Source organism: Lepus europaeus, chromosome X (genome assembly GCF_033115175.1).
Source record: "Lepus europaeus isolate LE1 chromosome X, mLepTim1.pri, whole genome shotgun sequence".
NCBI classification, from domain to species: domain Eukaryota; kingdom Metazoa; phylum Chordata; class Mammalia; order Lagomorpha; family Leporidae; genus Lepus; species Lepus europaeus.
Window position 1 is genome coordinate 62393089 of NC_084850.1, and position 15748 is coordinate 62408836.

At 40.0% G+C, this 15748-nt stretch overlaps 1 protein-coding gene across 9 annotated transcripts in view; it reads right to left on the reverse strand.

Annotated features, from left to right (window-relative positions):
* Positions 1–15748, reverse strand: part of ATRX (ATRX chromatin remodeler) — a 202620-nt gene that overhangs the window by 157956 nt on the left and 28916 nt on the right. For 8 of the 9 annotated variants that reach the window (XM_062184328.1, XM_062184325.1, XM_062184324.1 and 5 more), the window contains 4 exons: positions 9297–9409; positions 5386–5441; positions 4112–4164; positions 2603–2727 (listed from right to left, as the gene is read on the reverse strand). In XM_062184328.1, coding sequence (XP_062040312.1) covers positions 2603–2727; positions 4112–4164; positions 5386–5441; positions 9297–9409 — 347 coding nt within the window. Of the gene's footprint in view, positions 1–2602; positions 2728–4111; positions 4165–5385; positions 5442–9296; positions 9410–11151; positions 11273–15748 lie in introns of all 9 variants that reach the window. The other variant, XM_062184327.1, reaches the window with a different exon arrangement.

Below are 15748 nucleotides of genomic sequence, written 5' to 3' on the forward strand. Positions count from 1 at the left end.
AAATCAGAAACTCAGAAAAAGATTTCTAAGGGTTGTTTTATACTGCTTGGAGGGAGTAGTAGAGAGGACAATGAAGTTCATTCTAGTACTGCTATACCTATTATGCAGCATGTCCCAACTAGTGTCTCAAAGCTTTACTACTCTACAAAGTTCTTAAAGAGTCTTAAACTACATATAATTTTAAAACACGTAAGCTGAAGTGCTCTAACAATAAATCATATAATCAAATTATTTGTTGGAACCTATGGAAATAAAAACAACCGTTCTTAATTATGAACATGTGAAATGAGGACAAAGATTGTCAATTTAAGTTTTCGTTATGGTCTCTCAAGAACAAATACAGCAAGCATAATAAAAAGGGTCTGGGTCTCAATATTTATCTACACTGCTAGCTTAGTAAATGCACATTATTGGCAACAATTAAGAAAGTACTTGTCAGGGGTTCTCTATGAAATATGTGCCTATGTTATTCAACAAGCAAGTTACAGCATCAACTTAGTAAATGAATCTTTGAATCTCTGAACAAGAGAGAGAGGAAAGAGGGCACAGAGGACTGAGATTTTTACAGACTGTGGTAAATTTAATCCCCACAACAAAAAGTGCTCTTCACAACAAGCATTTCACATATATACTCTCAGAGAAACCACAGCACATCACACAAGCTAGAAATTTTGATTCTTCTGTAAATGGAAGCAAAGCAGCAGAGTGGAAAGAACACTCACTAGCTTTGGATACAGGCAAATCAGGAGATAGCTTAATTTAAAGTTGAAATATTCCTTGAGCTCTGAATTTGTTAATCTCTACAAGTAGAAACAATAATTACCTTACAGCACTGTTTTGAAGATTACAGAGGTTAAATTCTGTAAGAGTTTTTCATCTATTAATACTCAACAGAGTATTACAACAATACCTGTAATAATAACCATCAGAATTTCATCTCATGAAATGAGTCTAATTTTTATTTTGGTGAGAGAATGCCGCTTAGTTCAAGTTAGTAACATCATACTTGGTCTGACTTTCTTCCACAGTACCCTGAAAACAAAGGTTCCAATTGCTAGCTCTTAGAAGTAATCCCAGTGACAAACACCAAGAATGTAAAAATCTAATGTGAGTTACTTCCAGTGAGACTCAGACTCTCATGCTCTTTCTGCCCTTGGTCATGAAAACCATTACATAAAATTGTCGCACATGATTTGTAAAGCCAAGTAAATGGTAGCCTAACAATTTTTTTCTCAATACCTTTCTTCACGTGTTTTCTCATTTCATTTTATAAATTTTAATTTACATTAGCTAAACAAAGTACCACCCCTCTACCCGCCATACATTTTAAAACTTCCACAATTTAAAACTATGGCATTAAAACACAGACAAGGAAAAAAGTTTCATAAACACCATTGTAAAAGGTCTGACCATGAGAATAATCTGAAAAAATCTGCTAAGCCACTAGGAACATATTGTTTAACAAAGAAAAAAATTCAAAATTTTGACTCTTTGAAACACTGAAAAATTACTAAAGTCCTTTGTCATCCTCACATCATCCAATAACGTTGCTTTCATACTTGAACCACAAACAGTTCAATATCCTTAGTTGGTTTTTACCTCTCATTTATTAATGAGGTTTTACAGTCAGAACTTTTGAGAGGCACCTGACAAGCGTTTTTAAAGACGTAATAATAAAAAATATACCTAAACCTATCTTTGATAATGAGCTTTGACTTTTACCCTTAGGAAAGTTAAGAATGCATTAAGACTAAGCTAAACTGTAAAAACTTTCTAAAAAAATTTCAAGGGGCAGGCATTGTTATACAGTGGGTTAAACAGCCTTTTGGAACACCCACATCCCGTATCAGAGTGCCAGATGGAGTCCTGCTTGCTCAGCTTCTGATCCAGCTTCCTGCTATTGTGAACTGGAAAGGAGCAGATGACAGCTCAAGAGCTTAGGTCCACCTACATGGGAGACCCAGATGGTGCTCCATACTCCTGTTTTGGCCTGGCCCAGACCTGACTGTTGAGGGCATCTGGAGAATGAATGAGCAGATGAAATTTGTGTGTGTGTGTGTGTGTGTCTGTACGTGCATATCTTTCTCTCTCTCTGCCTTTCAGTAGATGAAAATAAACATTAAAAAATTTTCTGAAGTAATTGTTACATTTTTGTATAAAGGAAACACATTAACATTACTGAACCAAAACCCAATATATTAAACTGCTTACTATTTCCACATCCAAGTATAATTTGTAAACAAAACCTCTTCTCTAAAATCCAGTGGAGAAAAAATAATTTTATTTTTTCAAAGGTAAGGAATATTCCAGAATCTAAAGCTGAATAACATTATTATCATAAAACAGTACTTCAAAAAGTTCACAGAAATGAAATTAAAAGATGTGTTACTGCAAAGAATTTTGAAGTCTATGGATTTTTTTCATGATACACATTTGCCATGAACTTTTTAAGACCCCAAGTATACTTCCAGACCACCATCAGTACAATGCCAAATTTGGTCCTTTATACACAGTGAATGGTAATCAAGTTCCAATTTTACAGTAATAATATTTAAAAATACATTTCAACTTCAACTCCATATGAAAAATTGATACACATTACCTTTGGGCAAACTTTGCATAGTAATATCATTTTCTGAATTTTCATTAGAAGCATCTTCATTTACAGTTTCATCCAAAGGTTTTTCATCATCAGATTCTACATACTTTGTTACAATTGAAGGTTTCCTATGAAAGAATTAAGTCCACAAAATTATGGACATTTCTGACAATTGGAACACCCATAGAACATAAAAAACATGTTTGGATTGAGTAGTGGCTATCAACCAGGGATGCACATTAAATCACCTGGGGAAGTATACATCTCTGTATTATATTACTGAAGATTATCATTCAGCAGGTCTGGGGTAGGACCAGAGCATATACATTCTAAAAAACCTACCAAGGGGTTCTTAAAGGGCACTCCTCTCTAAGACTCACTACTTTAGAGAATAAATTATTATAAGCAAGCTCTATTTATTAAGGGACATTCCCACTGGTGACAAACAACAAAAGTCCAATAGACTGCAAACTTCTAATAAGAACATACTCCCTCCAAAAGTTTTGTTGGTTATAATATACTTAGAAATAGTTTGTCCTCATGTATAATTTGTTTGACAATTTAGCACAAAACTGCATATTTACCATTCTTTGATCTTCATATAGCTCACTTACAACTATGACAATCTGCTACTCTCATTCCTAGACAGTTTCATATAGCCCTAAAAACCTATATATTGCCTGATGAGACAGTCAACATTTCTCCCTTTTCCCTTCTTTTTAAGGAAAGGGGCCACATAGCATATCAAATATTTTAGAAAGAACTAGAAGAACTTGAAGGTATCAAATACAAAGAAATGATCAGGAGTTAGAAATGCTAATTATCATTATTTGATCAGTATACACTGTATAAATTTCTTATATCATAATGTTTTCCATAAATATATAATTATTACACGTTCATCAAAATGTATAAAACCTTGTGGAATCCAAGAAAAATTAAAAATGAGCTACTTATTACAAGAGCCAAAATGCGAGCCAGCGCCATGGCTCAATAGGCTAATCCTCCGCCTGTGGCACCGGCACACCGGGTTCTAGTCCCGGTCGGGGCGCCGGATTCTGTCCCGGTTGCCCCTCTTCCAGGCCAGCTCTCTGCTATGGCCCGCATGGGAGACCAGGAGAAGCACCTGGCTCCTGGCTTCGGATCAGCGCGATGCGCCGGCCGTGGCAGCCATTGGAGGGTGAACCATCAGAATAGGAAGACCTTTCTCTCTCTCTCTCTCTGTCCACTCTGCCTGTCAAACAAAAAACAAAAACAAGAGCCAAAATGCTTAACAAATCCTTCTCCAAAACTGACCTTTAAAATTCAAAATTGGAATAAATTAATAATTAAAAATAGGTTGACAGATACAAAAGACTTACCAAAGTATAGTACTCATTTTAAAATGCATGCCTTTGAATAGTTTACTTAGAACAATGGTGCTTGAAGTAAGTTCACACAAAAGATTTATCTTTTAACAAAACAGAAAATAAAGCAATCCGAAAGACAATTTTCTCTTAAGCATCAACCAACCTCTTTGATCGTGACAATCCTGAAGATTTGGATTTTTCTGAAGAGCTAGTTCCCTAAACATGAGAAACAAATATGAAAGTGAGCAAAACCCTCAGAGCAAAATCCCTATAGTTAACTATTATGCTATAATATTATCTTTTACACAGTGATGATATAATATTTATATGCCTTAAATATTTTTCTAAAAGAAAATTCAAAAACTATCAATTACTGTCAAGTTTCTCTGACTAGAGATTACATTTCTGTTTTAAAATATTTGTTGTTACATGCTAAAGTGGTAAGAGATGATATGCTGCTATACCATGCTCATAGCCCCAGTCAACAAGGACAAAACAAAGGTGTAAAAAGTAGTAAGAGGGGCCAGCACTGTGGCGTAGTGGATTGGGCTGCCACCTACAGTGCTGCCATCCCATATTGGTGCTGGTTCCTGTCCCAGATGCTCCACTTCTAATCCAGCACTCTGCTATGGCCTGGGAAAGCAGTACAAGGTGGCCCAAGTCCATGGGCCCCTGCACCCACATGGCAGACCACATGGGAGACCCGGAGGAAGATCCTGGCTCCTGGCTTCGAATCGGCACAGCTCCAAGCATTGTGGCCACTTGGGGAATGAACCAGCAGATAGAAGACCTCTCTCTCTCTCTGCCTCTCCTTCTATCTCTGTGTAACTCTGACTTTCAAATAAATAAATAAATCTTTTTTTTAAAAAAAAGCAATCAGATGCAAATAGAGGTAGGGAGTTTTTAGGATCTGAAAATGTGTCACTCTTCTCATACAGTAACTTCTACAGCTTGCTTTGAAATACTAAATTTACTTGACAGTATAATCAATATACTCACACTGGATTCAATTTTTTGTACAACGTAGAAAGAATCCTAAAATCATAACATAGGCCTGTGCATCAGGTAAAGGACCCCAGTATGAACTGATATAATCATGCCTAGGAGACTCTTTTTAACAGAAAATTTTGGGAGATCTCCCATGGAATCAAGACCACAACATCTATCTCAAACAGCACTGCTGCAATATAGTAATGAAAATACCTTTCTATTATAAAGTCTTTGGTAATCTGATTTTAAGTAAACTGAAGTGAACCACAGCAATAATAACGAACACCTTCTTAAAATGAACTACCAGTAAATTGAAGTGACATCACGAAAATTTGGTATAAAAGTAACTTTAAACACATGCATATATTAACTAGAGGCAATTTAATGACATATATTGCAGTTCGTTATTAGAAATAAATATATGCAAAATCTTCCAATTATTCTTACCTCTTCCCTGCTGTTTTCAATCATATCAGAGTTATTTCCAGAACCACTGGTTTTATCTAAAAGAGAAATGAAAGAATATTATGTATCTCTTCAATGCATTATCAAATAGAAGACTAATACCTACACCTCCAAGAACTCATTTTCAAGTTATTAATGGTGGCAGTACTGGCCATTACTGGCCATGTACTCACATTAAAATATTCCTAAGAGGAATATTCTTACTAGAATCACTCTTATTTGACACAGTAATTTTTTTTTTAATTTTATTTTTTGACAGGCAGAGTGGACAGTGAGAGAGAGAGACAGAGAGAAAGGTCTTCCTTTTGCCATTGGTTCACCCTCCAATGGCCGCTGCAGCCGGCGCACTGCGGCCGGCGCACCGCGCTGATCCGAAGGCAGGAGCCAGGTGCTTCTCCTGGTCTCCCATGGGGTGCAGGGCCCAAGCACTTGGGCCATCCTCCACTGCACTCCCTGGCCACAGCAGAGAGCTGGCCTGGAAGAGGGGCAACCGGGATATAATCCAGTGCCCAGACCGGGACTAGAACCCGGTGTGCCGGCGCCGCAAGGCGGAGGATTAGCCTAGTGAGCTGCGGCGCCGGCTGGACACAGTAATTTCTAAAATGAGTATTTTGGTATCAAAACATTTTCTAATGTAATTTTCTAAGATATTTCACATAAAAAATTTAGGTTACAGTTTATATAAAAAAATTAAAACCACTAAATTCTATTTCATCTCATCATAAAATACTGGGAAAATAAGAGCAAATCAAACCTAAAGCAAGCGAAAAGGGAGAAAATCAACGGATCACACAATCTCACTTATATGTGGAATCTAAAACATATATGTGGAGTCTAAAAAATAGTAATCTACAGATTTTAAAAGTATAATAGTGGTTACCAAACGTTGATGGGGAAAGGTTGATTAAGAGATACTAAGTTATTACAAGATAACAATAAGTTCTTGGGATCTACTGCACAGTAAGGTGACTATAATTAGTTCTAATGTACTATATATTTTTCTCTATTTTCAAAAACTGCAAGATAGGATTTTGAATATTATTACCACAAAGAAATGTTAAATGAACAATTTATTTACTCTGTACACAACTGAAACATCACACACTACCCCATAAATATGTACAATTTTACAATCAAAAATGCTTTACTTAAAAAACAAAATTAGGGGCTGGAATTGTGGTGCAGCAAGTTAAAGCCACAGGCTGCAGAGACAGCATCCCACATGGGCGTAGGTTCAAGTCCCAGCTATTCCACTTCCAATCCAGCTTCCAGCTAATGTGCCTGGGAAAGCAGTAGAGAATGGCCCAAGTGTTTGGGCCCCTGCACCCACGTGGGAAACTGGAAAGAAGCTCCTGGCTCCTAACTTCGGATCAGATCAGCTCCAGCTGTTTCAGCCTTTTGGGAAGTGAACCAGCAGATAGAAGCCCTCTCTCTCTGTCTCTACCTCTCCGTATAACTCTTTCAAATAAATAAAATAAATCTTTAAAATAAAATAAAATTGGCATCATACTTAAAAAAATAAAGCAGATATTAATGAAGCAGTAAATGAAACTTGTTTCCTATCTCTTTCTTTCTGCCTTTCAAATAAATAAATGAGTAAAATATTTTAAATAGGAAAAAGAGACTAGAATGTAGTAAGTATGTGGCATCAATTTAGAAGATTCAACATCAACTCATGAAAATTTAACAGATTTATTTTATTTGAATGGCAGAGTTAGAGAGGCAGAAAGAGAGAGAGAGATCAGTCTTCAATCTGCTAGTTCACTCCCCAAATGTCCACAATGTTTGGAGCTGGGCCAATCCAAAACCAGGAACCTGAATCTGGGTCTCCCACGTGGGTGCAGGGGCCCAAGGACTTGGGCCACCTTCACTGCTTTCCCGGGCCACAGCAGAGAGCTGGATCGGAAGAGTAGCAGCCGCAACTCGCGGAGAGGGAGGGGGTGGAGAGAGACAGAGAGAGAAAGATAGAGAAATAGAGAAAAAGAGAGAAGAGAGATCTTCCATTTGCTAGTTCATAACCCAGATAGCTGCAGCAGACAGGACTGGGCCTGGCAGAAGCCAGAAGCCAGAAGCCAGAAGCCAGGAAATTCATCTGGGTCTCCCATGTGGGTGGCAGGGACCCAAACACTTGAACCATCCACCCACTGCTTTTTCCAGGCCATTAGCAGGGAGCTGGATCAGAAATAGAGGCACGAATGGGTGCCTATATGGGATGCCAGCGCCCCAGGCAGTGGCTTTAATCACTATGTCACAATGCTAGTCTCATATCCCTCATTTTAAAAGGATATTTTCAGGGCTGATGCTGTGGCTCAGTAGGTTAATCCTCCATCGGGGAGTGGGGGGCCAGCATCCCATATGGGCGTTGGTTCTAGTCGTGGCTGCTCCTCTTCCAATCCAACCCTCCGCTGTGGCCTGGGAGAGCAGTAGAAGATGGCCAAAGTCGTTGAGTCCCTGCACCCACGTGGGAGACCTAGAGGAAGCGCCTGGCTCCTGGCTTCGGATTGGTCCAGCTCTGGCCGTTGTAGCCATTTGGGGAGTGAACCAGCAGATCAAAGACCTTTCTGTCTGTCCCTCTCACTGTAACTCTATCTTCCAAGTAAATAAATAAAATCTAAAGTATATTTTCACTGAATAGAGAGTTCTGAGCTGGCAATTATTTTCATATGGCACTTTAAAGAAAGCATTTCACTGCTATCTGCCTTCTATCATTTATGTCATGTAAGCTGTTAGAGTTACTGTTGCTCTTTTGGAAGTAATATCTCTTTACTCTGGCTACTTAGAAAATTTTCTCCCTTTTTTTGGAGTTTAATTGTGATGTGCCTAGTTATAGTTTTTTTGGTGTTATTTAATCTCTCTGGGGCTCCCAAATATTGAATCTGGAATCTAATATCATTCATCACTTTAAGAAAATGCTTAGATAATTAATCTCTCTACAAATCTGACTACTGATCTATTCTTTCTCTTCTCTCCTGGAACTCCAATTACACACATGGCTAAGTTTTACACTGTGATCTTACACTTTTGTGTATATATCATGAGTGTAAGTGTTCAGATCCATATATGTAGCTACCCCTGAAAATCTGAAAATAATAACCAACACATGATACAAGATATTTTTAAAAAGTAGAGAGGGGGACAGGAATTTTGCCTAGTGGTTAAGATACCAGTTAAGGTTCATGAACCTGACACCAGATGTCATAATGACTGGGATCGATACCCAGCTCCACCTCCTAGAGCCAGCTTACTGCTAATTCAGACCCTGAAAAGCAGCAGAGATGACTCAAGTAACTGAGTTCCTGTTAACCACGTGAGAGATCTGGATTTCGTTACTAGCCCCCATCTTCAGCCCCAACCCTGGAGCTGTTACGGGCATTTGGGGTATGGTCCAAAATATAGGAATTCTCTGTATTTTCCTCCCTCCCCCCCTTGCCTCTCAAATGAACAAACACATTTTTTACGACAGAGAGAAGGACAGAAAGGAGGTCTTAAGTGGCTATATAAAAGCATGTACCAAATGTACTCACAGATATTTTCAGACAACATAAAAATGTAACAATACATAAGTAACTGGTAAGATAAAATATGTCTGTAGTACTCCCACCTCTGCTAATACCACCAGTTTTTCAGTCAACTTTCATCACCATGTCTAAAAGACATTTCTATTATGTATAAAACCATAATAAATGCTTCCTTAAGTCCAGACAACCACACACTTATATTTTGACTTACCAAAAATAGAATCTTCTAGAATATGAGATTCTAAGTAAGATATATAATAGGGGTTTCTTTACTCACTAATCTCATTTTCCACAAACTGAAAGCCTTTAATATCTGCTCTCTACCCACCCCACAAAAATAAAGAAGAAAAAAAGGACTAGAAGTTTTCAATTTACCTATGCTTTGGTGCATTGTAGGTCGTGGAGGAGAGCTTGTTTCTTCAGATTCTTCAGATGACTGTGCCAGGAAGTCATGAAGCTTCTGCACCAATGTATTCAACTTGCTTTCACTAGCAAAAGAAATATTTAAAGAATTTTCTTAGTCTACCACTTATTTGATTAAATATAAAGCTCTGACCAACTGAAAATTAATCATTACTCTAAGTCTTCTGAACATATCCATATTCAAAGGAAAAATTTAAAGAATCAATTATTTCAGAGGATATAACCTATACACTTACCTAGCACCAAAATATCATTTAAGAGAAAAGCTAGCATAACATTTCCAAGATATTGAGCATTTTCAATGCACTGTATCTGATAGATAATATCAGATATTGTAAAATTAAATAGAAGTTGAACTTTACTATTAAGCTATTTAAAATGCACCACAAAGTCCTAGCTTTAATCTACTCTGTAAGATATTATATAGTTACCTACCATAAATCAGTTTCAAAAGGATTAAAAAGTTTAGGGGATAAAAGGAAAAAAAATTCATATTTGCATTATTCCTATATTAATATCACAATCACCAATTGATCCTTACATATATCTTCACAGATCAACTACTTTATGCTTTTGTTGTCTCACTTGTATACTCATATAGCCTATATTTGAAAAACCCTTAGAAATCAAAACATATGTAAAGCAGCTTTTCAAGAAACATTTACAGACAGGTATTATAGTACAGCAGGTTAAGCCCCTACATGGAACTCCTGCATTCCCTACTGGACTGCCTGGTTAAGGCTCCAGTTAATCAGTACTTATGGATCAGTTTCCTGCTAATGTGGCACCTGGCCCAGCTCAGCTCTTGTAGGCATTTGGGGAGTAAACCAGAAGATGAAAGATCTGTCTCGCTCTCCCTCTCTCTCTCTCCCTCCCTCCCTCCCTCTTCCCCAACCTCTCAAATAAATAAAAATAAACCTTTTTAAAAGATGACTTATCAGTTTCTGAAAAAAGGAAGCCAAAATTTTGTTTGACATCATTAAACATAAAAAGTCATTAATTTATCAAATACATTATTGATCATGCACTCTGTCAAAGGCCTCAGCCTGTGTTTTTAAACTCTATCTTCAGGGCCGGCACTGTAGGCCGGGGCTTTAACCCACTGCATCACAGCACCAGCATCCCGTATGGGAACTGGTTCAAGTCCCAGCTGTTCCACTTCCAATCCAGCTCCCTGATAATGTGCCTGGGAAAGCAGCAAAGGATGGCCCAAGTGCTTGGGCCCCTCCACCCATGTGGGAGACTGAAGAAACTTCTGGCTCCTGGCACTGGATTGCTCAGCTCCGGCCATTGCAGCCATCTGGGGAATGAACCAGCAGATGGAAGACATCTGTCTCTACCTCTCTTGTAACTCTGTCTTTCAAATAAATAAAATAAATTTTTTAAAAAATTCTATCTTCTACTTGGGATAAAATTGTATAACTAACCCAAAGATGAATAAAACATGGAACAGGATTTGAAAGAGTTCAGTCGTTAAGGGAAATATTTATATAATTAAATTTTACAACATTGTTAATTTACATACTCACAATAGGTGCATCTGTAATAAGTTATAAGAAGTTACAATTTCAGATGTAGCACCTAAATATTAAACCCATTTTTAATTAACTTAAAACGGAAAATAAAATTGTGACTCCATCAAAATTCAAAATCATTCTGCCAAAGGAAACCACCAAGAAAGCAAAAAGAGAGGCCAGCACTGCGGTACAGCAGATTAAGCTACCGCTTGTGATACCAGTATAACATATCATATCAGAGTGCTGGTGCAAGTCCCAGCTGCTTCCCATCCAGCTCCTTGCTAATGTACCTGTGAGACTCGAAGAGATTCTAGGCTCCTGGTTTCAGCCTGGCATAGCCAGCCACGGCAACCATTGGGGAAGTGAACCAGTGGATGGAAGATCTCTTTCTCTGTCTCTCCCTCCCTATCACTATCATACAAATGAAAAAAAAAATCTATTATTCAAAAAACAAAAGTAAAAAGCAACCCACAGAAAGGTAGAAAATAACATTCACAGCATAATTCTCATAAGGGTCTACTATGTAAATTATAAAGATTTCTACAGTTAAATAATAAAAAGATGAAATCCAATTTAAAATTGAGCAAAGAGGGGCTGACGTGGCAGCACATCAAGATGCTGCTTGGGACACTAGTATGCCGTATCGAAACATCAGTTCCCAGTCCCAGTTGCTCTGCTTCTTATCCAGCTCCCTGCTAATGCACCTGGAAAAGCAGAAGATGGCCCAAATGCTTGGGCCCCTGACATCCACGTGGGAGTCCTATAGAGTTCCAGGCTCCTGGCATCAACTGTTTGGGGAATGAACCAGCAGATGGAATATATCTTCCTCTGTCTCTCCTTCTCTCACTCTTTCAAACAAATGAATCTTTTTAAAAAATATGCAAAAGACATAGATACACATTTCTCCAAATAAGATATACAAATCACCAAGTACATGAAAAAATGCCCAAGATTATTAATCATTAGGGAAATACAAATCAAAACCACAAGAAACCATGGTATACTCAATAGAATGGACAATAATGATTTAAAATACAAAAACTAAGTGTTGGGAAGAATATAGAGAAATTCGATTGCACATACATTGCTACTAACAATGTAAAATGGTATAGCACTATAAAAAAGTTTGGTAGTTACTCAAAAAATTAAACATAGGAGACATCATTGTTGTGTTGCTGCCTACAATGTCGGCATCCCATATTAAGTGCTCGTTCACGTCCTGACTGCTCCATTTTCAATCCAGCTCCATGGTAATACATCTGGGAAGGTGGCAGAAGATAGCCTGTGTGGGTCCCTGTCAATCATGTGGGAGACCTGGATGGAGTTCCAGGCTCCAGTCTTCAGACTGGCCCAGACCTAGCCATTGCAGCCATTTAGGGAGTGAACCAGTAGACTGATGATCTCTAACTCTTAAATAAATAAATCTTTAAGAAAGACAGTTGTTGGGGCCGGCACTGTGGTGTAGCGGGTAAAGCTGCCGCCTACAGTGCCAGCATCCCATACGGGCACCAGTTCCAGTTCCGGCTGCTACACTTTCTGATCCAGCTCCCTGCTATGGCCTGGGAAAACAGTGGAAGATAGCCAGTCCTGGGCCCCTGCACCTGCAAAGGAGACCCAGAAGAAGCTCCTGGTTTCTGGCTTCGAAGCAGCTCAGCTCCAGCAGCTGCGGCCATTTGGTGAAGTGAACCAGTGGATGGAAGACTTCTCTCTCTGCCTCTGTTGCTCTCCAACTCTGCCTTTCAAATAAAATAAATAAATCTTTTTTAAAAAAGAAAATGGCAGGGGCCGTGGCTCACTAGGCTAATCCTCCGCCTGCGGCGCCGGCACCCCGGGTTCTAGTCCCGGTTGGGGCGCCGGATTCTGTCCCAGTTGCTCCTTTTCCAGTCCAGCTCTCTGCTGTGGCCCGGGAGTGCAGTGGAGGATGGCCCAGATCCTTGGGCCCTGCACCCGCTTGAGAGACCAGGAGGAAGCACCTGACTCCTGGCTTCGGATCAGCACAGCGCGACGGCCTCAATGTGCGGGCCCTAGCGGCCACTTGGGGAGTGAACCAATGGAAAAGGAAGACCTTTCTCTCTCTCTCTCTCTCTGTCAAAAAAAAAGAAAAAAAGAAAATGAAGGAAATGTTGATACTTCCTAAAACATATTCTAAAGAAGGCAGCCACAACGTTTCATATACAAACATGTATGTCATGTCATATACAACATGTCATATACAAAAAGATTCAGAATATGCAAGTCCAGAAAGAAAACAGATTTAGTGGTCACTTGGGCATGGAGAAAGAGAATCAAGAGGCACAGGGTGGGGGCCAGCACTATAGCACAGTGGACTAAGCCTCCATCTGCGGCGCCAGCATCCCATATGGGTGCCAGTCCATTTCCCAGCTGCTCCTCTTCCAATCCAGCTCTCTGCTATGGCCTGAGAAAGCAGTAGAAGCTGGCCCAACTGCTTGGGCCCCTACACCTTCATGGAAGACCCAGAAGAAGCTCCTCGCTCCTGGCTTGGGATCAGCCCAGCTCCAGCCTTTACGGCCAATTGGGGAGTGACTTCTACACTTACAATGATTAAAATGGGGTGGGCGAATGGGAAAGCAGTTAGAAGTCTGCTTGGAATGTTACCTCCCATAACAGATTACCTTCGTTCAGGTCCTGGCTCTGCTGCTGATTCCAGCATCCTGCTAACATGAACCCTGAGAGGAAGAGGTGATAGCTCAAATAGTGGGGTGGGTCCCTGCCTCTCATGCAAGAGACTGAGACTGAGTACCCAGTCTTCTGGTTTGGGCCAGGTCCAGCCCTGACTATTGCAGGCATTTGAAAAACTTATCCAGCAGATGGAAGATCTCTGTATCTCTGTCATTCCCTATCACTGTGCCTTTCAAATAAAATAATAAAGATTTTAAGGGTTAAAGTGCAGATGGACATTAGGCGGAAAAGATGGTACTTGAGACTGGTCAGATCTCATATTGCAGTGGTTTGGTTAGAGCCCTGGCTTTGCTCACAACTCAAGTTTCCTGCTAATGCACATCCTGGAAGCAGCAGAAATGGCTCAAGTAGCTGGGTCCCTCCCATCCATGTGAGAGATCCAGATGGAGTTCCAGGCCCCTGGCTTTGGCAGACAGATCTCCCTCAGTCAATCACTGCAAATCAAATCCATCAATCTCTTTCTATCCATCTCTCATCTCTGACTTTCGAATAAAAAGCAGCAGAGGCTATTTTTTCAGCTCAAAAAAAAACTAATAAAGTAAAACTTTTAAAAAGTTCAAATACGGAGTTGGCGCTGTGGCACACGTTAATCCTCCACCTGCAGCATCAGCATCCCAAATGGGTGCAGGTTCTGGTCCCAACTGCTCCACTTCTGATCCAGCTCTCTGCTATGGCCTGAGAAAGCAGTAGAAGATGGCCCAAGTCCTCTGGCCTCTGTACCCACATGGGAGACCCAGAAGAAGCTCCTGGCTTTGGATCAGCTCAGCTCCAGCCGTTATGGGCATTTGAGGAGTGAACCAGCAGATGGATGACCTTTCTCTCTGTCTCTCCCTCTCACTGTAACTCTACCTCTCAAATAAATAAATTTTTTTAAAAAAGTTCAAATAGGATTCACTCTCATCTACAATACTGTACTTATATTAATATTTGAAAATGGAAGACAAAATAGTTAACTTATTTAAAAAGAATATACTGGGGTCAGTGTGGCACAGATGGTTGAGCAACTACCTGCAACACTGGCATCCCTTATCAAAGTCCTGGTTCAAGATCCAACTGTTCCACTTCCTAGCCAGCATTCTGCTAATGCACATCCTGTAAGGCAGCAGATGATGACTTAAGTACTTGGGTCCCTGCCACCTGTGTGGGAGACCAGGATGGAATTCCTAGCTCCTAGCTTTGGCCTGGCCCAGACCACCTACTTGTTAGGACCTTTTGGGAGAGTGAACCAGTGAATGGAAGATCGATCTCTCCCCCCCGTCCCATTCTACTTCATTCTACCTTTCAAATAAATGTTTTTTTTTTTAAATAGCATATTATTTTTAAAATACAGTAAAGCAACTCAGCTTACAGAACGTTATCCATTCGGTCCTTGCATCCTGGGACAGGTGAAGCTCGTTTGTACCTCTTAGACTGAAAGAAACGGGGGCCAGCAGGAGTCAGGCAAAGCATGCCTCCATGGCTATATCTACCACTTTACCAAACAGAACTCTGCTACCACAGCCAGTGCTGAGGTATAGTAGGCTAAGCTTCTGCCTGCCGCACAGACATCCCATATGGGCGCGGGTTCATGTCCCAGCTGCTCCACTTCCAATCCAGCTCTCTGCTTATGGCACAAGAAAGCAGAAGTGCTCAGGCCCCCTGCACCCACGTGGGAGACCATGATCTTGGCTCCTGGCTTCAGATTGGCTCAGCTCCAGCCATTGTAGCCATTTGGGGATTGAAGACCTTTCTCTCCCTCTGTCTCTGCCTCTCTGTAACAGTGCTTTTCAAATAAATAAATCTTTAAACAGAAAGTACTTTGGGTTAATACAGCATACTTTTTCCAAAGTTTTTCATCTTAACTCTATTTTCATCTTAACTCTATGCAAATACTGTATTATTCTTTTACACTTCTTTAATTTATTATACTTTTTTTTGTTGTTACTGTATTACTAACATCTTCACTGATCTCCTGGCTTTCTGTGGGTTTTTTTGTTTTGAAGATTCATTTACCTATTTGAGAAGTAGTTACATTCAGAGAGAGGGAAAGACAGAGACGAAGGTCTCCCATCTGCTGGTTCACTCCCCAAATAGCTGCATCAGCTGGGGCTGAGCTGATCCAAAGCCAAGAGCCTGGGACTTCCCCCATGTTTACCATGTGGGTGCAGGGACCCAAGCACTTGGGCCATCCTCCACTGTGGCCTGGCC